The sequence below is a fragment of the Tinamus guttatus genome, unplaced genomic scaffold (assembly GCF_059628265.1).
Source record: "Tinamus guttatus ecotype Peru unplaced genomic scaffold, ASM5962826v1 Tinamus_guttatus_pri_ptg000198l, whole genome shotgun sequence".
NCBI classification, from domain to species: domain Eukaryota; kingdom Metazoa; phylum Chordata; class Aves; order Tinamiformes; family Tinamidae; genus Tinamus; species Tinamus guttatus.
The window spans coordinates 5,699,078-5,722,051 of record NW_028288732.1 but is presented as its reverse complement, the minus strand read 5'-3'; the positions used below and the strand labels follow the sequence as shown (position 1 = coordinate 5,722,051).

The 22,974-nt window shown below is 40.4% G+C and overlaps 1 protein-coding gene across 2 annotated transcripts in view; it reads right to left on the bottom strand.

Moving 5' to 3' along the window:
• Positions 1–3,017, bottom strand: part of BCHE (butyrylcholinesterase) — a 347,216-nt gene extending 344,199 nt beyond the window's left edge. For both annotated transcript variants that reach the window (XR_015913319.1, XM_010224796.2), the window contains exon 1: positions 1,504–3,017. Coding sequence is in view for 1 of the 2 variants with exons in the window: in XM_010224796.2 (XP_010223098.2) it covers positions 1,504–3,017 (1,514 nt within the window). In the remaining variant the exon portion in view is untranslated. The remainder of the gene's footprint in view (positions 1–1,503) is intronic.
• Between the last annotated feature and the right edge of the window lie 19,957 nt (positions 3,018–22,974).

Below are 22,974 nucleotides of genomic sequence, written 5' to 3'. Positions count from 1 at the left end.
AGCAATTTTTTTTCCCCAGATGTTTGTCCTTTGATCATGCTGGAGTTTACTCTAAACAGATGTCAAACGCAAGGAGGGCTTCCCCAGTTCTTTATAAATATTTACAGTGTGCAAAAAAAGTGCCAAGAAAAAAAATAATCAGCTGTTTATTTTGGAATTATTAATTATGTCTATTCTTTTCTCCTTCTATACTGTGGATAATTTATTACAGAGCCTAATGGGGATTTGTGGTCTGGATTATGAGGAAAGTGGCACATAGTGGGTTAATACTGATCTATGCTTCTAGCCGTACTCAGACTGTATGATTATATTATCTCCTATAATAGTCATGGTTTTGATATTTGTGGTAGAAGCAGAGGGAGGGATTATTTGCTGTTTGCTGTGGAAACTGCTTGAAACTCGATCTGTAGGCTAATCTAATTACAGTGCAAATGATAATTGGGCTAGATGACAAGACTGGTGGCTAAAGTATTTCCTAAACTTAAACCTGAATGTACCTTATGTCTTCTAATTTTAGCCAGATACGGGAACTCAATTTCCTGCAGAAGGTAATTGGGACACGGGAGTGAATGTGCATATATGTTCATGTTATAGTAGAAACCAGAAGTTCACAGAAACGTAAGTTTGTTTTACAAAACTTATCTTGGACCTAAATTTCTCCTACTAACAAATAATTTTGCACAATGGAAAGAGTTGCACTTTTTGGATGGCTGTTACACGACCCCAGTAAGGAGCCTTTGTGTTATGTATAAGGAGATATGGACTAAACAAGCACAAAACTCTCTTCTGATTTCTGATCTATTAATCTGCTAATAAAAAATTATAAGGTCCAATTTCAGAGCTGACGTCAGCCTCTACAAGCCACTACATAACCTTCGATTCCCCCCAAGTGCAGCAGTGCATTCAAACCACTCCATGAGTCCAGATCAAACACACGTATTTGGTTCTTGGCCTGGCTGGGCCGTGTTTCATTTAAAGATGAGTCAAAGGGAAAGAGCAAGTAATTTGTCACTAACTGGACTAAAACCCTGGATCACACTTAGAACATCGTGTAGAGCTGAAAAAACACAGCCTGCAATCAGTTTTTTCATAGCATGAGGTTAATATACCTTGATGTAATCCACCTGCACGTTCTGGGCATGTTATGTCTTAAAGCAAGCTGTTTTTCCTCTCTTACTTCTAATATATTGACATATTTTGTTTCTGAAGCTTGAAAAACTAACCTACCTTAGCAACAGCTGCTGCTATGGCGAAAAACGTTTAGTATTTGCTTTTATAGGTGGGTACATGATATTTTCTTAAGCTCATCCAATGCAGTGAGCTCCATGCCAACAGTTTATTTTAGTAAGACATTGTTTTTATCAGAGCTAAAATAGGAATTCTGGCTAGCTGGACAATTAATCCTTCCTCATAGCTCTCATCGGGCTTCAAATCACACCCAGTACGGGCAAGGTTTCTATGATTATGAAACCGCAGTCAAGCAAACGTCTACAGGAAACTTACCCCGTTTTTGCAAAACTTGCCCAATATCTCAGCATGGACCTACTTAAGACTTCTTCGGCCTTGGTGTAGTTAACTCTTCTTTCTAAGGGTAATCCAAACACAAACTCGATCTCATAACCGTGCATCACCCCCATCCACTCCGGCCATGGGAGCTTTGAGGATCGATGATCGAAGAAGTAGAAGAACGCGTTGTGTCCTAGCTGTGCAAATTTTTTGGTGAATTCCACAACGGGACATATTATAATGTAGTCCCCAACCACGTCATCCATGGCATCACGGTAGTGTTCTGGTTTCTGCTCATTTTCCCAGTCTGTGTACTGAAAAATGATTGATTCCAGTGCAAGTGGGCTTGCTTCTGGGAAGGCATATTGTAAAGCTGCTCGAAATTCTGTTTTATTGATCAAGCTATCATTATCTTTGCTGAAGCCAGGTGTTCCATAGACTAAAAAACTTGTTCCTTCGTCTTTGTTGACGCCGACTAAGATCTGTGTTTGTTTAAAAACGCCATTTTCAACCAGTATCTCTGGCATGTCCAAAAGAAAATCACCATCTACGGTTGGACAAAAATATATTTTAAGAAGAGAATCGCTCGTGACAGCAAAAGCTTCACTGTCCACTATATCCTGGGGGTCCTTGTCTTGGAGGCAGAGGATTAGCTCTGTCTCGTTGTGGGTAGGACATTGGAAATGCTTAGCTAAAGCCATAGTCCTGTTCCTGGCCTCCCAAGGTGGTATTGCAGCCCAAGGGGAGTTTGCAGATCCACTTTGCATGATGGCTCTTGTGAAAAAAGGATGGCTTCCAGGGGAAAGGACATGGTAACTGACGGACGCCGAGCCAGCGCTCTCTCCAAATATTGTCACGCTTCTTGGATTGCCCCCAAAGGCTGCTATGTTCTCCTGGATCCACTGAAGTGCTAATCTTTGGTCAAATAAACCTGCATTTCCAGGAGCTTCCTGGTTCCCTGGCAAAGCCAAAAATCCTAGTGCTCCAGTCCTGTAGTTCATGGAAACAACGATGACTCTTTCCACCCTAGCCAGAAACTTACCATCATAGACAGGCAAGGAAGATGACCCACTTTCAAAGCTTCCCCCATATATCCACACCATGACAGATGCATTCTTGGTTTTGGGAGAGGGAATCCATACGTTAAGATATAAGCAGTCTTCGCTTAGGTTAGTTTTGGGATTCCACATCTCCGATCCAGCAAATCCAGGGAAAGTATTGTCTATAGATTGGTAACAAGATTTGGCATGTTTTGTGGCATCCCAGACATCTGACCACTTCTCACGAGGTTCTGGCTTTTGAAACCTCAACCTGCCGACGGGCGGCTGTGCGTAGGGAATCCCAAGGAAGGCTGTCACTGTCCCCCCAAGCACCTGCACGCTCACCCCCCTTACTTTGCCTCTCCTCGTTGTAATGATGTTCTCTTCAAAAAGGGCATTGCTGATGAACGCACACAGGAGAAACCACACAAGGAATCTAGTATAGACGCTTCTACCTTTTTTCCAAATCATGGTGTCTAAAAGAAAGAAAAAAAAAGAAATTCAGAATTTGTACATGAATTAATCAGTACTGGAGAGAAAAGTGTCTATTCAGAAACACTTCTACACATGTAGATCCTCTTCAAGGCCCTGGGAACAAGAGCTGATGAGCACCAAGCATCCCAAACTCAGGAGTCTTTGACCATAGGTAATTTGTCTGGTTGCAAAATCATGATTAGCATTTAGTACGAGCTCCTAGACTCATAGTTTAGGTGGGAAGGACCCACTTAAAAACAGGTAAACTTATAAGATAGATGTTGCTCAGGGACTTCTCCAACACTGAGTGTCTCCAAGGGTAGAGATGCCACAACCTCCCTGGAAAACTTCAGCTGTACCAGAGTTTTACTGAGAGCAGGTTCCAGATTTTAAAAGCAATTTGTGTAGGAGCAGTGGGCTGAAAAAGGCTCTTCAGATTATAGTGTGAGCCTTGAAATTTACAGAAGAGGACCTAGAGATATTCGTTTAGAGGATCAACAGACTAGTTACTCCAGATGTTCCCCATATCCTTTGGATAAAATCACACACTTTTTTTCGTGCTGCCAAGACTGGTCCTAAATATAAGGGCTTTTTGGGGGGAAAGCTGTGCAATTTCCCTGACTCACAATATAGCCCTTCAAAACGTCTCTGCCTCTAAAAAATGTAGTAGTCAGGAAACCAGGTCAAAGAGGAAAAGATCACACAAGGAGTGTCTAGGTGGCCCATGGGTCACATATCCACAGTCTGATTCTTGTCATGCCACCCTAGTTGTATACATCCACATTGGACTATAACGGAGCAGAGAGAGCAGAGGTTTTGCTGAGCCTAGGAGGCCTTTTTATTTTTTTCCCCTGTTCCCAAACACCAGCAATATCTCCCTCCATCAGCAATATTTGGCCATCATGTTTTCATCATGTTTTCCTTAGTTAACAGATGACTTCATTGCTCGATGAATAGAACATTTTATGATCTGTGGTAGAAAATGCCATGCCTGATTAGCCACTATTCTGTTTGAGGTTTATTTGGCAATCTGCATTCTCCAGTCAATAAAAAGGAATAATAAGCATCGCTATGCACAGATTTTTCCACGTGTTAACATGCATCCCATGATGATTTAATTTCCAAGCTGGAAAAGAGCTTGGACCCATGTTTTAATCCAAGGATTTCTAGGCCCAAGTAAGTTTTGAGCTATGTACTTGTGTCGCAGCACATGCCTGGCCTGCAGAAAAAACAGCATTGGTTATAAGCTTCAAAAGGCAGTAGGTAGTTGTGGTGTCCTGCTCATATATATATCTTACTATCTGGAGGTCCATCTAAGAAGTGAAATGCATAAAGTTCCTCTATTGAATATAAGGTCCTTAGCTCTTAGGGGTGATTCTGCACAGAGGAATGCCAAGACCTACATGACACATTTCCTTCAAGATCTTATTTCTATAAGGTAACATAACCTGGTTTGTAGCCATTATGTTCATGAGATGTTGTCATATTAAAATGAACATTGACATGCTAAAAATACATATGGATTTTTCTGATCTGTGCAGGAAGTGCCTAACATGCAATGGAGCAGGCCCAGCTCCTGCTTCCTGAGAGTTTGTTGTTGTTGTTGTTGCTGTGAGATAATTAATATTATCTTAAAGCTAAGGGTATGGACTCAGATTTTGTACACCCTTTAAGCCTACTAATAATCCTATTTACCCTAATCTTTTATAATGTTATAAAAATACATTAACATTTGCAAAAAAAAAATCAAATTTCTGCAGCCTAAATATTTGAAAATGCTCAACAAAGCTTCCTTCTATTTTTCTGCTTGCCATCCTATTGTACTTGGTGTACACAGTCCTGCCACTTTAAACAGTCCATTCTTTGTTAATAAGAAGCTCTTGTGTCCTTAAAAGGAATGAGTCTAATTTCTGTGGAAAGTACAGCTGTGCACCCAAAATGAGCAACTCATGCTTGTTTGCATATTATGGAAACAAGATGAGAAAATGAAGGGGAAAAGGAAAAAGAGAAGGAACATTTTGCTCAAAGATGCTCCTGAATTTGAGATAGAATCAAAGGAACGGAGAAGAATATTCAGCGGATGTATCAAAACCGAAAAAACAAATAAAGTTGGGAAAGATAAATGTTTATCCCCAAGTGTATTTGATTTGGTTTGGTTTTTGAAGGTTCAGGCAGGACTAAACTTCCTCACTGCATTCTCTTGCAGCTGGGGTGGCCATGAGACCCATCCAGGTTTGCAGCAGGAATCCAGCTGCACACATTGCATCCCATGCAGTGCTCCTCGTGATGGGAAAAGCCAGTTTTATAAGGCTCTTCTTATTTCACAAGCTCTTTCTTTTCTTTTTCTTTTTTTTTCCCCCCCACTTTCAACATACCAGGCAGCAACAGCAGCAAAAGAGGCAATCAGGGCTTTCTAATATCATCACTGCAAAGAAAAGAAAGTGACTCTGGGGAAAGCAGAAGAGGTTAAAGTACTTACAGCTAAAAATCAATGTTGAAAAGAGCGGGATAAGAGGAAAGCACACCAGCACTTCAAAACACAGAGGGGTAAATGTTGATCCTAAAATGTTTTAGATGAAAACTCTAAGGAAAAATAAACTAATTAAAAATAAAAAACCGTTCTGTACCTTAGCTCTACTATGCAATGTGGGTATTTTAAATAAAAAGTTTGAAATGGATCAAGCTTGAAAAATCCAGGTTTAAACTGCTGAATGAAAGGCTATGTTTAGTTTCAAGTTACTCTGCTAATATTGACAAAAGCAGCAAGTGGTAGAGGATTACTATTACACCCAGAACGTATGGCAAATATTACATTGAACAACGACTTTAACGCTGCACTAAAACAAACTCAGCAATATAAAGCACACGGAGCAAAACAAACATTCCGTAAGTATTACTAGCACAGCAAAAGAGTCAGGAGCTTGCTTTGGCTCATCAGCCTTCACCAAGTGCAGATATATTGCATAAAGTATGTTTGCATACTTTAAAAAGCCGCTCCTGCACGAGTTTCGCCCAGCAGAAGTTAACCAGAATGCGCTTTCACATTCCCATTCAGCAAGGGGACTGAATCTATTTCAATGACTGCTCCCCTCCTTCTTGCAAATGTTCTCCAAGCTAAGAAATCCATGCACGAGACTGTGTACTTGCTATGTAAATAGAAGAGATGGTTGAATTAATAAGTGAGTTCCAGCTCAGTTTAATTTCCTTCGCCCAGGGTCTCCTCCCCACTCACTCCCATCGTAGGCTGCAGTTTTCCCAGGAGAGCAACAAATGGGCAGAGCAAAACACTCAAAAAGCTCCCGATCCCCGTGCAAATCGGGGCGAGCTGCAAAGTCCCCAGCAGACGCAGCCATGCGAGACGGGATCACTTACCCCGCTCCGCTCCCAAAGTTTCTCCGAGCCGGGATGTCCGAGCGTGGGAGCGCAGCCGCGGGGAGCGAGTCGGACAGTCCTGACATTGTGAGCGCTGCTCCTGCCACGGCGCTCGCGAGAGTTGGCAGCCGCAACTCGAGCCGGAGGCAGCCGCGACCGCGGCCCCGGGATCGGAACGCCGCCGGGAAAAGCCCCTGTTGGAGGCAAAGCCGCAGGAGATTCCGTGGGGAAAGGGAAGATAAAGCAGCTGCTTTTGGAGCAGGACAGCTGTTTAATACATGAAGAGACAAACAGAATTACAAGAATGATATAATCTTCCCCTTTATGTCCTTCTTCCACAGAGAGCTAACCCAAACTTTATTTTTTTCACAGTTGTATTGCTCAAGATTAGGACACTTTTTAAGCACATCAATCTTCTCTTTTCTCCATGTTTAGTTATTCCTCCTTAAAAGTGACTGTGTCAGTAAAAAAGGAGCTGGAAGCATCAGCAGCCCTGCTTGGCTTGGGCATCTCAAGGGACTTGTGTTGCCCTCTCTTGAAGCCAGGGTGAAAACTGGTACCCAGAATATGTCCCATAGTGTGTCCTCCCCGTCTTAAGGCATAAAATAGGAAATCACTCAGGGTTATTCAAAGCTTGTTTAAATTGGGAATGTTTTGAGATACAAATGCAAGTGAAATAGTGAGAGGAGGGAGCAGTAAAAAAAGTTATAGACACACACACCTTTTCCCCCTTGCAAAACGGGTTGCCCAGCTCCACTTGGATCCAGGTCCCGCATCCCAGTTGCAGAGTGTGTGGCTGGTCGTGGCTCCCCAAAAGCAGCCACTTTTCCACACTTTAGGCTTGCCTTGACCTTCGTCCTTTGCTTCCCCTTTCCAAGCTCAGTGCAATCATGTTCCTTTAATTTAGCAATCAAACCATGGCCCCATTGCAGTTATATCAAGGCAATATTTGGCAATGTATAGAAGAGGAATGAAGCGGAGATGAGAGGTATAAAGTTCACGGACCTTAACATGGAGACTTCAAGCTATTTTGAGAGGTTAGTAAGTGAAAAAGTGCTTTAATAGAGGAAAGCTCAGGAAAGGACGGTCGCTTGATTACTCCTAGCAGCTCTAGACTACATCGGGAGCACTGGACATTGGGCAGGTTGCTGCAGGGACTCATGCATTTGAGAGAATGGGGCCTAAACCTGAGCTGGATTCTAAATTCCAAGGATTTTAGCTTGGAAGTGATAGTTTGGAATTAGGAATTCTTAGCCAGGACTGTCATCTTACCCACACAAGCAAAAATCCTTCATAGCAAATGCCTATAATAGCATATTAAAATGTTATTAAAATAGGAAATGCTTCAGGGTCAGCATTAGGGTTCCCTGTCCATCGTTAGGGAACTGGAACGTTAAGAGAGACTGTATAGACTGTTATATTTCTCAGCTATTACCTTTGAGTCTAATGTTAGTCTATTACGGCCCATTTCTATGATTTTTTCCCTTTAATTAGAAAATTAACATATAAATTAAAGTTTCACGACTGTGTGCTGTGAGAGGAAACACTTATTTTAGTTTTACTTAGCTTACTAAAAATACCTGCATGAAAATTACACATTAAATACACTTTAATACCTCCAGTAATTTTGCGTAGACTGGTCATTTTCTCAATATTCCTTTGGGAGCTCAGAAAGAAAAGAGGGAGGAATCAAACAGCAGAATATATAAATAACAGTTTATAGACAGACAGACAGATAGATAGATATTAAAGCTTTTAAATATACGTACATATATCTATTTATTTACACTGTTTTTTTCAGCTTAAGCAAGATTCTATTTAAAGCAAGGTTGTTAAAAATCACCACCAAAGATAATCACATATTTTATCATTGAATGTGTGCATGTGAAATTATAAGGAGCACGAAGTTGAACCACCAGCCAAATTAAAGGATATTTCATGTAAAGTGTGTGCAACTGCAGATTATCTGTATTTGGAAAAATATCTTAGATGCATATTGTGAAGAAGGATATCAATTTATTAAGCGTACAGAAGCCACTGGCACTCGTATAAGGTATTAGACACTACTATGTTTTCCTCTTTTTGGCTCAGGTATGATCTGCTATAACTTTCTCCTTATTACTCTAATAAGTTGGTATAATCAATATATCATATCATATAAGTATAATATAACATATTAGACCTAGTATAATGGCATATACAAGTAAAACATGGATTGGTACAATTTCCTCTTTATTAACACAGATCTTCACTTTTATAAAATTCTTGGCAAGATCTGATCCACTGAAAAAATATATCCAGATGGAAGATATATGCCTTTTTATTTATTTAATCTTTCCCTATAGTATTCTTAAAGAAGTCATTATTTTTTCTCATATAGGGATCTGATTTACTAAACAAATTTTTAAAAGAATGATTCATGTGTACACAAAACAGCTTGTATGACATTATCCTAACCCTGGGGTTCAGCTTGTAAGAAAACAGACAAAACCTAAGTGTCAGCAAAGGGCTGCACTGCTGCAAGAACATGATAAGGCTAATTAAATTATGAGTTGGGTTCCACAGATTTCCACAGAAGATTAATTAATTGACCATATAACTGTGTTTTCCATTACATTTTTCCATTTTTCCATTTCTGTAATTGCCAGGAGCTGTGCAGAGCTGTGTCAGGGCTGATTCCAGCCAGGAACAAGCTGCTCCAGGACCCACAGGCTGGGGCTGACACTGGGTCCCTCTTCCAGGTAGAGAATCCTTTGTTTTACAGAGTAGCACCTGGTTTTACATGTGATCCTCCAGTGGCCAACATAAAATAAAACTAAATATATATATACATATATATATATATGTAGTTTTGTGTGCGTATGTGTGTGTGTTTTGAAGTTAACTCATGATGCTAACTCATCAAAAAGTTTTGCTTTTGGTGGCTTATAACAGCTGCATCTCTGAAGTCTGCCCTGAAAAGCACAAAAGAGACCCCCAACCATGGGGGCCAAGTCTGGGGACGATCACAGCTCTGCAGACACGGGCTGAGCATCCCAGCAGAGCAAATGTCATCGGGCAGGGGACTCGCTAACAGAAGGGCCCTTCACTCTGCGGGCCAGCAAGTGCAGTGCAATGATGGAAATCTCATTGCAAACATCTGGGCAAATGTTTCAGAAAGATGCCATGATTCCTGAACATTGGATAATTCATCACAGCACCATCTGCTTGGAAAACAGAGTTGTCAGTGCAGGTGGCTTATGGTAAAGTACAGTAAAGTCCCTCTGTATAAAATACTTAGAGTTAAATAAAAAGTGACAGGATTTAGTGACTTAACTTAGAATACTAAGGGTGGCTTGAATCTCATGGTGTCCTTGAAACACTAACCACGCATAACTCTTCTGAAACATTATTTTTTACAAGAGTTAGAAGAATTCTTCATCCGTACTTCTCATTAATGTATTAGTAGAATAATCTGCTCCTGGTTATTCTGTGCTAAACAGATTTCTGGTAGACGAATTCAACCCATGAAGTTCTCCTTGGGAAAAGTTCCCCGTCCTCAAGGAAGGGGTGCTAATGGCAAACATGGGAAAATCAGGGAGAAGAGACCGTTTTCCACAGTGATGGAAATGTTATGATCCCCCTGGTTTGTTCCTGCACTTTGGCCTGAAGATAGGTTCAGTAGGAAATGCACAACCTGAAGGCATTTCTTTGTAAATGATCAAAATGGAGATGCAGAGAAATTACAAGATTTGCCCAAGATCCTAAGGAAACCTGCACTGTGCTCAGGCTGCTGTTGGGTTGGTTCCCAAATGAACACTCCTGGGTTCATTTGAGACCCCTCAACTTTATAGCTGTACTGGGTAAGTTTTCAATCATTGTATTACTAAAAATTGAAGGCTTTTTTATGGTAATCTTTAATAAAAGCAGCATTTCCATCCACTATACCCCAGCAAATAGAAGGCAAACCTTGAAATTTAGGGTTTGCATTTGCCCCTGAGCTGGGTGCGTGCAGGGCAGCTGGGCTGCTGGTTCTGCAGCCACCACCACAGCTGTGAATCTTTTGTGCACAATAATTGATCATCAAAGAGGTTGTGTTCAGGTTTTGGTCTGGAAATGTATTCAGGAAGGCACAGATGCAGCATTGCAGCACCAAAAAACCCTTTTCTCCTTTCTTTTTTTTTTTTTTTTTTTTCCTTATTTTAACCAAAGGAGTGACTAAATTACACAGAGGGGACAGGTAAGAAAAGGGTAGCAAGGCAGTCATTGCTCAGTGAGTTTTACATGGTTTGCCTGTCAGTGCCTCCAGCGCTACCCATCCTGCAGGGACACCACTTTAATAAAACGTCAGTGTATTTCCCAGTGCCACCTACAGAATAAAGTGCAGCAACTAAGACCTGCATGGAGAAAACATCAGAGTGATTTTAATTTTCATGTTCATGCACAAAAAAAAAAAAAAAAAAAAAAAACGGGCACCAGCTGATGAAAACTCTGGGAGATTTTGAGTGTTGCACAAGGCAATGCAAATGCCTGTGGTGTTTCCTTGCTGATTAAGAACACTTGTACATATAGCAGGGATGAGCCATCCTCCCCAGTGAAAAGGCATTTCCAGTGCTTGGGATTTAACCACAGGAAGAGCAAAGGGCAGTTTCTTAGCCCTCATGGGCTGCCTCTCCTCCTTTTATCCTCACTGGGATAAAACCTCCTTACTAGACCCTGGCTGAATTCACCATAGGGGAGCACAAGAGAAAAGTGATACGGATTCTCTTTTTTTACTTTCTACACAACCACCTATTTAGAGTTAAAGCGAGTGTTAAAACCATTTTTCTTCCCAAAAACATACCAAACAAAACATTGTAACTCCCTTTTCTGGCAGCGTCATTGCATCACTCTCATTTAGGATTTACTATAATCACCAACATGAAAATGAGTCAAAAAATGGCAGTTTAATTTGTTGTTCTCCAAATATAAGCTGACTTAAATAACTCAACACAGGGTGGGTTGCAGTGAGAATACAATTTGGTGGACACATATGCATGTTGAACTTGCACTGCAGAATTTACCCTCACGAGTAAAGGATGATTCATCCTCCGTGAGGCCTGCAGATGCTGAGACAGCATCCTCTTCTGCAGCATGCCCGGCGTTATTAAAGTAGTAGAAGTCCTCTCAATGTTCCCTTAATTTAACATGGAAAAAGGTTTTAAAAAGAGCATTTTGTCTTATCAGAGCACTGATGCTTTAAGTGAGTGCTCGATGCTCCCTTGTCTAGACTGGCAGGTCTCTCCACAATGTGTGTTAAGTTATTGCTGACAAATTGCCTTTGATGACATGACAACATTGAACAACGTCAGGAAATACTGGGGAAATTGGAGCAGAGGATGGATCCTGTCATGCCAGTGTCCTGCTCCTCCAGGCACCACGGGGCTGGTGCAGCTGCTTGAAAATGCATTCTCTGGCACTCAGACCATTTGGTCCCATTTGTGCCATATATTTCCCCTATAATTAACTAACGAAGAGTAAACATACAAACTTCAGCACACTTTGACCTTTATTTTCACCTTTGATTCCATTAAAATGGGTCTTTAGAATGAGCTTCAATGTACGTGTAAATGCATTACTCTCAATTCTACACAGCCTAACATGTTTTCTTGGACCAAGACTACAAGTCAAGCCTGAGCTATGGTTAGGACTTAAGTATGAAGGTCAAAAAGTGGGAAATTAGCTTTAGTGTGGGTGTCTGTACTGAGGAGCCGTCCCATCACTGCACCGGCCCTGCTTGGCTATGAAGAGTTGGCAGGTTTTGTCCCACCCTATAGAATATAAATATATCAGTAAACACCGCACTGAGATGATCCGTAGCTGTCAACGAGTTTGTCCATCCAGCACCCTGGTGGCAGCTGCCCTCCTAGCTATAAAAGCAGCAGCTTTTCAGCACAGAGCAAAATAGAGAATGCAATTAATTTTACTTGAAAATCCAGTCTGAGCACATTTGGCACCCGCGTCATTTTGCTGGTACATCAGGGATGTGCTCTGAGCAGCACCATGTGCCCTGAAGACACAGAAGAAGGAGAATCAATATTATTATTGGTGTTTGAATATTCAGCCTATGTAAATGCATTATATAATTTGCTTGCCTTCACCATAATAGAAAAAGCCAGAAAGACAAACTGTTTTTTTTTTCTTTTTTTCTGCACACACATTCTTTTTGTCTTTTTAATTTTGCATTGTGCATATTGCAAGTTTTCATTGGCGCTCTCTGCCTCTAGCTATTATTTGGGAACAAAAATGCAGCTTGGCTTCATCATAATAGAAAAAGCCAGAAAGACAAACCCCCATGAAATAGCTGGCCACCGCTATGCCTTTTAGAAGGAAAGACACCTGATAATTTGACTTTTTTCATGTGCCCGCTCAGTCTAAGTCTTTTGTATTTATTCAGAAAACTTCAGGAAAAGCAGTACCTTGCTAATGAAAAATAGTCCCAATTCCGTGCAAGCACTGGAATGGCTTCTGAGGATGGGAACGTCCCCAAAAGATTTGCTTTTGCAGATACCTGATCAGAGGCATCAGAATAACCAGAAACCACCAGGTTGTGCTGTTGCCCTTAAGCAATCTGCATTTCCACAGCTATGATACTGTGCTCATCTGGAGACTGTCAGTCATCCAGGAAGACCCTCAAATCCCATAAAACCAGGAGGAAAACAAGTTCCTCAGACTCATTTTCCTCCTGGTTTTACAGCTATTTTTCCCCTGACTCCAGCTCGCTTTGTAAACCGGTGGCAGTGTTTGCTGGCCATGAAATCCAGGTACGAAAATAAATAATCCATCTGCACAGGCTCCGCATGCAAACATTGCAAAGCTGATCTGTGAATTGATGTCACACTCCGTGCAATTCCCAGAAAAATGTTCATTAATGCTCATAGCTCCAGCTGGCTTTTACTGCTGCATTTCCCTCCCCTCTAAACAGACTATTTCAGTTTTTACACTGCTTTTGCAAATATGGAGCACAGTGAGGACAGGGTCCAGGTGATGCATCCAGTAGATGTCCAGGAATCATTTTTTATCTTCATGGTTGGCAGGGCTGATAGACACCATATGTCCCCTTGCAGAGGGGACCGCACTGCTGTTTACGCTAGACTAATCCTTGGACCCTTATGAGGCTGTTTCTGGCACCTTAGATTGGCCATTATTTTTCTAGACAATCATTCATATAGTATTTTATATATATATTTTTTTTCCTACTGTGTTATTTCTTCCCCTCTTAAACTCTAAATAGATTATAATCATTCTCTCAGCCTCTTCCAACCACCCTTCACAGGACTTTCTCCCAGGTTCCCTGCCACATGGTTTCTAAGACAAAGTAAATCACCAGTTAACTCTTAGCAGAATTTCTTCCTAAAGGTGCTGATCACTTTGGCCAGTGAAGTATTTCAAACTTATTTTCTTGCAATGCATGACTAAAGAAATATGATAACCAGAGACAAGCAGTAACATCTTTCACTAAATAACATCAGTTTTGCCCATATGGAGTCAAAGCACTGGTGCATAAGAAAAGGGGGAGAATGGGGCAAACGTAATGAAGTTTGTAAAACCTCCCAGGCTCCAGAAAAACGCAACACTCAAACAGAGCTGGGTTTTTAGTATCTAATTGTCACCATTTGCCCAAGGACTCTTTGAAACCTTGTGAATATTTGACCCAGCACCTGCTAGTTTTACACAAGATAACACAAGGGAAACATGGCTAATGTTCAAAACTGAATCTTGGTGCTTTTCCCTGGAAAGTTAAATAGATTAGATCCATTTTAAGAGTTTGTTGCACAGGAGGATCACAAATGCAATACCTTTTTTCCATAAGAAGACAGCTAAAGTATTTCATCCTTCCCAAACACATACAAGTATTAAAAAGCTGAGATGTAAACTTTGAACATCATTAGGAGTTAATATAAATAAGTGTAAATAAAATAAATATATAAATATATATATATACTTATCATAGATAACAAAGCCTTTTAGGACTTTTTCCCAGTTCCTCCGCAACTTTTTCTCCAGTGCTGGAGTAGACTTTCCACCCTGTCCACTTTTCTCCTTGACTAATGAGAGATTCTCTCTACCCTTTCTCAAATTTTGCCCCCCCAAATTGCTATTTTAGGCTTGTTTAAAAGGGAAAGGGAAAAGGGCATATCTTCTGGCATGAACAAGAGTGGGAATGTGCATGGATAGACCTTGTTCTAACATAAGACACAAGAAATGTATTAGTTGGTCATTTGCTGGTATCTATCTTTGCTTGCGGATCATAATTCTGCCATGGATGACGTAGTACAGTTGGGTTTTCCCCTAAAACAGTCTCCTGAAGACTACAACCAGATTTTTAGCTACTGAAAAATAGAATTGCAATAGCTACAGCCAGTTTGTACAGATCTCCTTATCTTAGATGTCAATCTGTCCACTCAAAAAACAGGCAATTATACATCCACAGACATTCAGAACTCTTCAGATTCCCAATTGTCTAAATTAATATCTGAATGGCCACTATTACTATGGGAAGCCCAGTGTTTTAGAGGAAGTGATAAATGTGAATAAAAGTCTTACAGCCAGAGAACACTTAGAAAATCATGGAATAGGGAAAAGTCATCCGTGTTTTTAAAAGTTAAAAATTTTGCTCTGTAGTTCTGTTCAGTGCCAGCAAAAGAAAAGTTAATAGAGAATAAAAGAAAACTGAAAAGTATCATTCATCATGTGGAATTTTAGAAAGCTTATGACAAAATCCATCATCAAAGCCTACTATGGAAATTTGATATCTCCAGGGTAAAAGGTAAATTTGTGCCATGGCTTAAAAGCTATTCATGAGATAGGGAAAACAAAGGAGAAGAAAAAGTTGCTAATTCTTGACATACAGAAAGGTTAATACGGAGTGCCCCAAGACTTGCTGCTGGGACTGACCTTTGTCATTTTAAGTCATAAGCGTAATGCAAAAAGTGGTACCAACTTATTCAGCAAATTTTCTGGACTTCAGGATTGCAATAAGTCCTTATTTGTACTTGCTTTACATTGCACTGTCGAATCTGTGTGCCTTAATTTGTAATAGCACCCACAGGACTCTCGGGGAGTGCAAAGAGGAAACTTAATCTTGCTGTGGTTACACTTCAGTGGGATTGTCCCAGGGGTGCAATCTGTATTACTGATGATTACTCATAAATCAGAACAAAGGCAGTTTCCTTTCAAATCATTCAGTGAGCCTGAAGCTCTGCAAGACAGATAAAACATAAAATTTTCCCTTGTAAATTGAAAAATTGTAAGGTCTGTGCTGCCACTGTGGAAAACTGCTCGATGACGTCTGAGCGGATGGTGTTTGTCGTCAAAAGGCTTCTTTGAATACCCAGTAAACTCTATCTGAAAGGTTCAATTCCCTTGTTTTATGCAGACTTTAGCGCAGGAGTAAATGTTGCATGAGTCAGATTTCCAAAAAATATAGTCAATTAGAAAGTAATGGTAAAAGAAGTGTCTTGAAGGAGTAGATTCATGAACGCAGGCACGAATGGACTCCTGAATGGTTGTTTAACTCTCAAAACAAAAGTCTGAACAACAACCCAGTAAAAAAGTCTGCTCATTCTTCAAAGTCAGCCAAAAAATGAGTAAGATGTTGCAAAAACCTTTGTGAGCAAATGAATGAAGTCTAATAGCACACTTTACTGGTATTTCACATCCCTTTGGTTTTGAATTCAGCTTCAAACACATCAAAGAAAATATGAGTAACATCTAGGGGAAGCCAAAGGAAAATTCTAGGCAACAAAATCTTTAAAAAGCTTAAAAATTGCTTTACACCAGATTATGCTTCCTGCTTGACCAGCAAAACCAGCAAAATCTGCCACCTGTGCAGCTTCTCACAGCCTGAAAACCTGTTCTGGTGTCCCTGACCAGGGAAATCTGCTTCACCATGCTGTCTGTACACCAAGATGAAAGTGCACACTAGGAGTATTCATGGTTCAGATTTACATAGAATGATTTATATAGATTTGGTTCCACCAAAAAAATTATCTTCATGGTATATTTCCTAATTAGGTCTAACAGCCAGAGGTACTGGCAGAATAAGAGGATGAACATTCCATTTCTGTAGGCAGCTGATGAAGCAATGATCTCCAAAGATCAGTTACCTTATGCCAAGTCATACCGATATCTGTGAATATGAGATTAACCACCACACTGACGGATGCTGAACATTGCCCATGCCACAGCCACATGTGAGCCTGCCTTTGCTTTGGAAATAGTTGGAAATAGCTGCAGACTGGCCTGGGTTAACCAAGAGAAAGGGCAAACAGGAACGAGCTGAAAGCACAGCAGCCTGGTAAGGCACCAGCAAGCGCTCGCTCCATTTCTGCTGTTTGTGTTTTGCACAGCAGGACGTTTGTTATCAGCTAGAAAAGAGCTACAAACCACGCGGCTACTTGAAGTGCATTCATGATAGCTGGGCTTTTGATGATTCACAAATCCCCAATGGGATCCCGAGATGCATCTGACGGTTAAAACATTTTAATTCCACCTTGATGTCCCACTAAGGCTTTAAAGGGGCGAGAACACACACGGCTCCCCTTTTTTTTTTTACACAGACACATGCAGTTTTATTCCCCTTTAGCTCACTTGAGCTAATGCTTATCCTCCCTCCACCGTTACTCCCCAGTCTGGGGCTGTTTTTTATTTATTATATGTAATATTATAAGGGGCTGCTGCAAGGCCCCTTGCTCAAGCCTCTCCTTGGGGTGCTGCAGAGAAGGACCCAATTTTGCACAGCTCAGGACACAACCAGCAAACTCCTTCCCACTTTAGGGGCATCTGGGGGCAATTTATCTCATGCTCAGGCAAGTGCCCCTTGGCTTGGCTTGGCTGATGGTGGCTTGGAGCTGCTCGGATCTGCTGCCAGCCATAATCTTGGTGCTACTGGCACCAAGGTCACTACCCTGGGGACAGTCCAGGGCTTGGCGCTGAAGTGCAGCAAGGGATGGGTCCCACTTGCAATATCTGCACACCCAGAGCTCACCCTGGCCAGCTTTGCACGGGGAAACAGAGCAGGGAGGCAGGGAGTGAGAAGAGAGAAAGCAGATGTGTCCTCCTCGCCCACCTCCAACATGGTCCTACCTGGCACTGGCCTCAGGAGATGGTTTTCCTGTCTTCCTGTTGCTTTTTATTACTATTATTATTGCAAAAATACAAGGTTTTCAGAGGTCTGTACTCCTGGTAGTCAAGGAAACTGGTAGGATGGGCAAGTGCTCTATTTAAGTGAAGGGAGGAAGGGGCAGGGATGCCCACGCTGGCCTCGGCTCTGCCCACATGTCACCTTACCTCCATCTCCGCCAAGGCTGCCGCCCATAATGGAAGAGGCTCAGCTGGTCTTGCTTGAGGAGAAAAATACCTGGAAAACCATCAAAGAGACTCAGAAGGTCCCGAAGCTGGAGCATCTGAAGCTGGAGGATCTAGAGCTCAAGCTGGGGATGGTCCCAAGCTGCTCCATCAGCCGTGACGGGGAAGTTGCGGCTCTTCTCTGCATTATGTTAAACAGAAACACTTTAAAGGCTTAAATGTGACATTACCCAGAGCTCAAAGTGTAACTTTAAAATGAGCCAGCTCTCAGAAGAAGCCTGAGAAATGCTTCTGCAGCACAGCAAACCTATTAGAAAACTGGACCAGACTTTCTAAGCTGGAAGTTCTCTATATTTCTAGAGGAAACCGGTCTTAAGAGTATGCATTTTGTAAATAAATAGCACTACACCTGAGAAATACTTCTCTACTGTCAACACTGTGTTATGTTGTAGAAACAACCTTCTGAGGTTGCTAATTTTGATTATTATTCATTGGAGAAGGTGCACAGAGAACAATACAATATTTCACTGGTGGCTATTATAATTATTCCCTATACATTAAGAAAGTTATGCATTTCAGGAGTGTAATATAGTCAGTACTTCCTAAAACTTTGCTGGATCCTTGAACTGCTCGTGCAGTAATTATTAACTAGCTTAATTGCTAGAACTTTGCTCACATTATGCTTTTACACAAGATATTTCAGCGTGATAAAATGATGCATATTACAAGTCAAGGTTGTTTTTGCTCAACCAAAACAGCCACGCTAATTCTAAATTCAGTGTAAACAAGAAATAGAATAAATGTTTTCCAAGTAGAAGTACAAACCTGGCAAGGAATAAAACAGATTCATGCTTTTAGCTGCATAATACAATAGTGCAGAAATACAGATTTTGGTTTTAAAAATGCCACAATATTAAGCACTTTATGATTTATATATTTTTATCTAATTTTGAGTTAATTATTAGTCTTGACCAGCCTTACTCCTTATTTTTTTTAATTTCAGGCATGTCTAAATTGTACTGTATCAAAGCCTGATTCTCATTCGATCCTGAATTGTGCTCAATTCTGAGTATGTTTTCAGACAAGTGTAAAGCAGAGTTTCACAACAGTCACTGAATTTAGCTGAGGATAAGCTTCAAGCAAAAACACTCAACACTATTAGCATGACTCATATAATAGTGTAATGTCATTGATGGCATTGACAATACCATGGTTTACAAAAGAATCAACAGGTTTATTAGCTTTAATATCTTGCTATTAAGCAGTTTTTCACAACAGTACTTCCTTGACGTCAAGTAAAAGGAAGTCCTCTCTTAAACTTTACTTGGATAAACCAGGCAGTCTGAGTTCCTTCTCTCTCTCTCTGTGAAATAGGTTTTTCAGATGTCCTACCATCCTTTTCCTGAACACTTCCAATTTTCAATATCAGTTTGGAAATGAGGACCCAGAATTAAAGAGTGTGTTTCAGTAATTGCCTCACTAATGCAGCATGGACAAGTGACACCACTTCAGTGCTCCTACCACCCTGCTGATGCCTCCAGGTGTTGGGCTCTTCCTCGCAGGACTGTGCTAGTGCTTTATATTCAGCTAGTTATCCATGATCCTCATTTTTCCGCAGGGCAGGTTATGTCCTAAGCACAGATATATAATTCAGAGATGAATAAAAGTTGTTTGTCTATACAAAAATATATGTAATTTACACTAACACGTGGCAAACTTTCTCTGTTTCATTTTATTTGTGTGCAATCTGCAAGCTTTACAACTATTCATTTTACATTGTTTTCCTAACCTTTGGCAAGAAAACATCAAACCAAGACAGAGTCCTGTAAGAACCCATAAACTCATTTTCTATACATTTCACTAGAGACTGGAGAGTATAAGGGTGGAAAATAGTGCACTAATGCTGTCTAAGACATAAGCCTTGAATCATGAGAAGTATTATCTGGGTGCCTGAAGTCCTGTGTGTTCAGACATATGGAGCTATGATGTGGTGTATATGTGATATATTAACTAACAGAAATTTCTGATAATTTGTATTTCCCAAGATTGAAAATATTTATCTAAGTATGAAATTGCCTCCTTCATACAGAAAAAAAAAAAAAAGATTTGTCATCTTTAAAATTATCTTTGCTTCCTGTAGTTTGTATAGAACTGGGAATCAAAATACCGCGGGTGGAAAATGGCAGAAATTGCTCCATATAAATAGCTGCCTCCCTACCATGAACTGTGTTGTGGAATAAAAATCAAGTCTTTATATTTTTTCCTTTGATGAATATTTATGAGCTGTGTTCTCGTCTAGGTGAATAAGGGAAAACATGGTAAAAAAGAAATGTAATAATGGTCTTTAGAGTTATTAATAATTTGGGAAGCCAAAGAGCTAAGAAAAGAATACGGCCAGAGAAGACCTATGAAAAGATGTCTTACTTCACCAATGAACAGTATTTATATCAGAATACAGAAGAACCTGAGCCAAATTGCTTGCGGTTCATGGTAAGGAAATATTCCTCTGGTAATAAATCTTCAGGCTGCCAATATAAATATTCCCATTTTCTATCGAAATATAATATAGTTTGAAGCTGAACAGGACAAATTGATCTATAATTATTGATATGAATACTGGATCTGACAAATAACTGTAAGCTTAATCCAACTAGTCTGAGTGGTGGAAGCAGAGAGTAGGTTGCATGATTAGAAGATGCATGGAATATTTGCTCCATTGCTTTTTAAAAATAATTTATCCTACGCTATTTATGTGACTCATGATGTAAGCGTTAAAACATATGCAACTTGCACAGAGGATTTGTCTTTTTGGGACGGGTATACTTCATAGCTCTCTGGGAGCAGGGAGGAAAAAGATGACTCCCTGCATGTCAACTCCAAGCGTTTAATCTGATTTTTAAAAGTCCCAAATCATGGGACTCACATTTCATCTATTATTCAACATTTTAATATGCTGTATATCTTGATATGTACATCATATGTCTTTCATTCCTTATAGTTTAATCTCCTTACCTATTTAAATTATGCTTCTTTATATTGAAGTGAGTATCTCTTAGGCTTCCCATAGGTTTATGTCTGCTACTGTGTTCCTGCTTACTCTTCATTTGGCCAAATTATTCCCACTTAATTCTCTTCATTTTTCTCCTCACATCAAAAACTTTGAGTTTCCTTCTGTCTCTTCTGTGAGTTCCATCCAGTTTATTTCCTTTCTTCAGGAAATTTCTTAGAGTTGCATGCAATTGTATTGAAAATGTTGCAGAAAATCCTTACTTTGTGGTTACGATCCATGTCCAGAATCCTTTCAAGTCAGTGTCTCAAGTCTCTTTAGCTGCAAAGGCCATGGAGTCCTAAGGTTTATACTATTTGGTTTGTTTGTTTTTCAGCAAAATCTTTTATTATTATTATTATTATTCATTCCACTGTCCTTCTTGCCATTTTAATTCACTAGAATTAGTATAATCTGTGCTTTTCATTAACATCTCATTTACACCTTTCCAGCTCATCAAAGAAGATATAAAATAAACCAAGAAGTAGCCGTGAGCCTGCATTACCCCACTGGACACTTCCAACCATCTTGTTACACAGCTGCTTATCATAACTTTTTTTTTCATTTGTCTTTTAGCCAATACTCAATCCACATAAAATTATCTCCAGCCAAGCTGACTTGAATTAACTTTTCAATTAAGATTTCATGAGATGGTGTCGAATGCTTTACTAAATTCCAAATATCTGTCAACTGCTACACTGCTTTTTTCCCCTCTCTCTGCTAAACGCTCATTCCTTCAAGTGCTTCTCACAAAGCCATCAACAGCTGCTCCATATGCGGAGCACTTTAAAATCAGGCTTTTTTTTTTTTTTTTGCATTTAAATCTAAACAAGCAAAATAAAGCAAGGCTGCAGTCAAGTGGGCTTGGCAACAGGTAGACATGAGCCTCATGTCTCTGTGCCTACGTGATGTTTGGCATGGGGAGCCAACGACCGCCCAAGTGTGCACGGGCATGAGCTGGAGGGCTCTTCCATCGCATCCACTCTTGGACTTGTAAATCCCTCCATCACTTCAGTTTACACAGCTTGAGGGTATCTGCTGCCCAACATCATATGAAGAGCAGCAGATTAATTTGGTCTAGTGACTGATTTTATGCCAGTGGGGAAAAAGCACTGCCAATCGCAGCCACTGCGCGTGTTGTGCCAGGGACAGCCAGCGGAGACCTTTTCTACCCAGAACGCTGCTTTCCAAAGGGGTTAAGTTTTTGATTTTTGCCAGTCTCGTTCCTGCACATGAATCCTCAGGAAAACATATTGCTTTCAGAGGAACTGATCAGGCAGTCAATGGCTGGTCACTCTTAATGAAAAAAGTAAAAGCTTTGGATATTCAGAACTTGTGTGTTGCTCTTAGATGGAAGGTAAGGAGAAAATGGTAGCCCACCATAACTTCTTTATATTTATAGGTTATTTAAAATTTAGCTTCATTAGGTGAGTCATTTCCTCCAAGGTCTTATTTTAAGCTAGAAGACCTTAAAGCCCCAATACCTATCCTTCAACGCCAGCCTCCTGAAAGGGTGCTCTCCCTCCAAAGACAAGCAATGTATTTCAGCAGACTGTCTTACCATGCCAGCAAGGTGCTCCTGGGTGGGTTTGAGTGATTAAAGAGATGACAGGTCTGCACAAAGCCAAATGCATTGCTTGGGTCTCAGCTAACCATATAGCAAAGCTCTTCAGCCACGGGATAGCTTTCAAATGAACCCACCGTGACCGTAAGTATAAGGTATTTCACTCTTCATGCTAGAAGAATATGACTAGAAAAACATTTTTTAGTCTATTCAAGCATCTGTCAAGGTAAAGCAAGTGATGAGCATGCTTTTGAGTAAAGTGACAGAATTAAAATCTCCTTGCATGCGAAAAATACAGAGGGACCACGAATGCCCACGCCTGCTGTAACCAGCAATTTAGATTTAGTTTATGCAGGATTGCATATTTCTTTAAAAAAATCGCATCTGAATCTATGAAAGATTTAAAGAGGCCTTTGAATAATGAAGAAAACCCTTGAAATTAAATAAACCCGATGGCTTTTATTTTATTGCAAACATATTTTAAGACTTGACAGCCATTGCAGTGTTCCCCTAATTTTTGCTATAAAAGGGAAGTAAAACAACGCTTTATTGTAGCAATACTTCATACTGCCCTACTTCTGTAAATTGTCTTTAAGCTCTAGGGTAAGGATGGAACATTCATGTTTTTAAATTGGATACAAAAG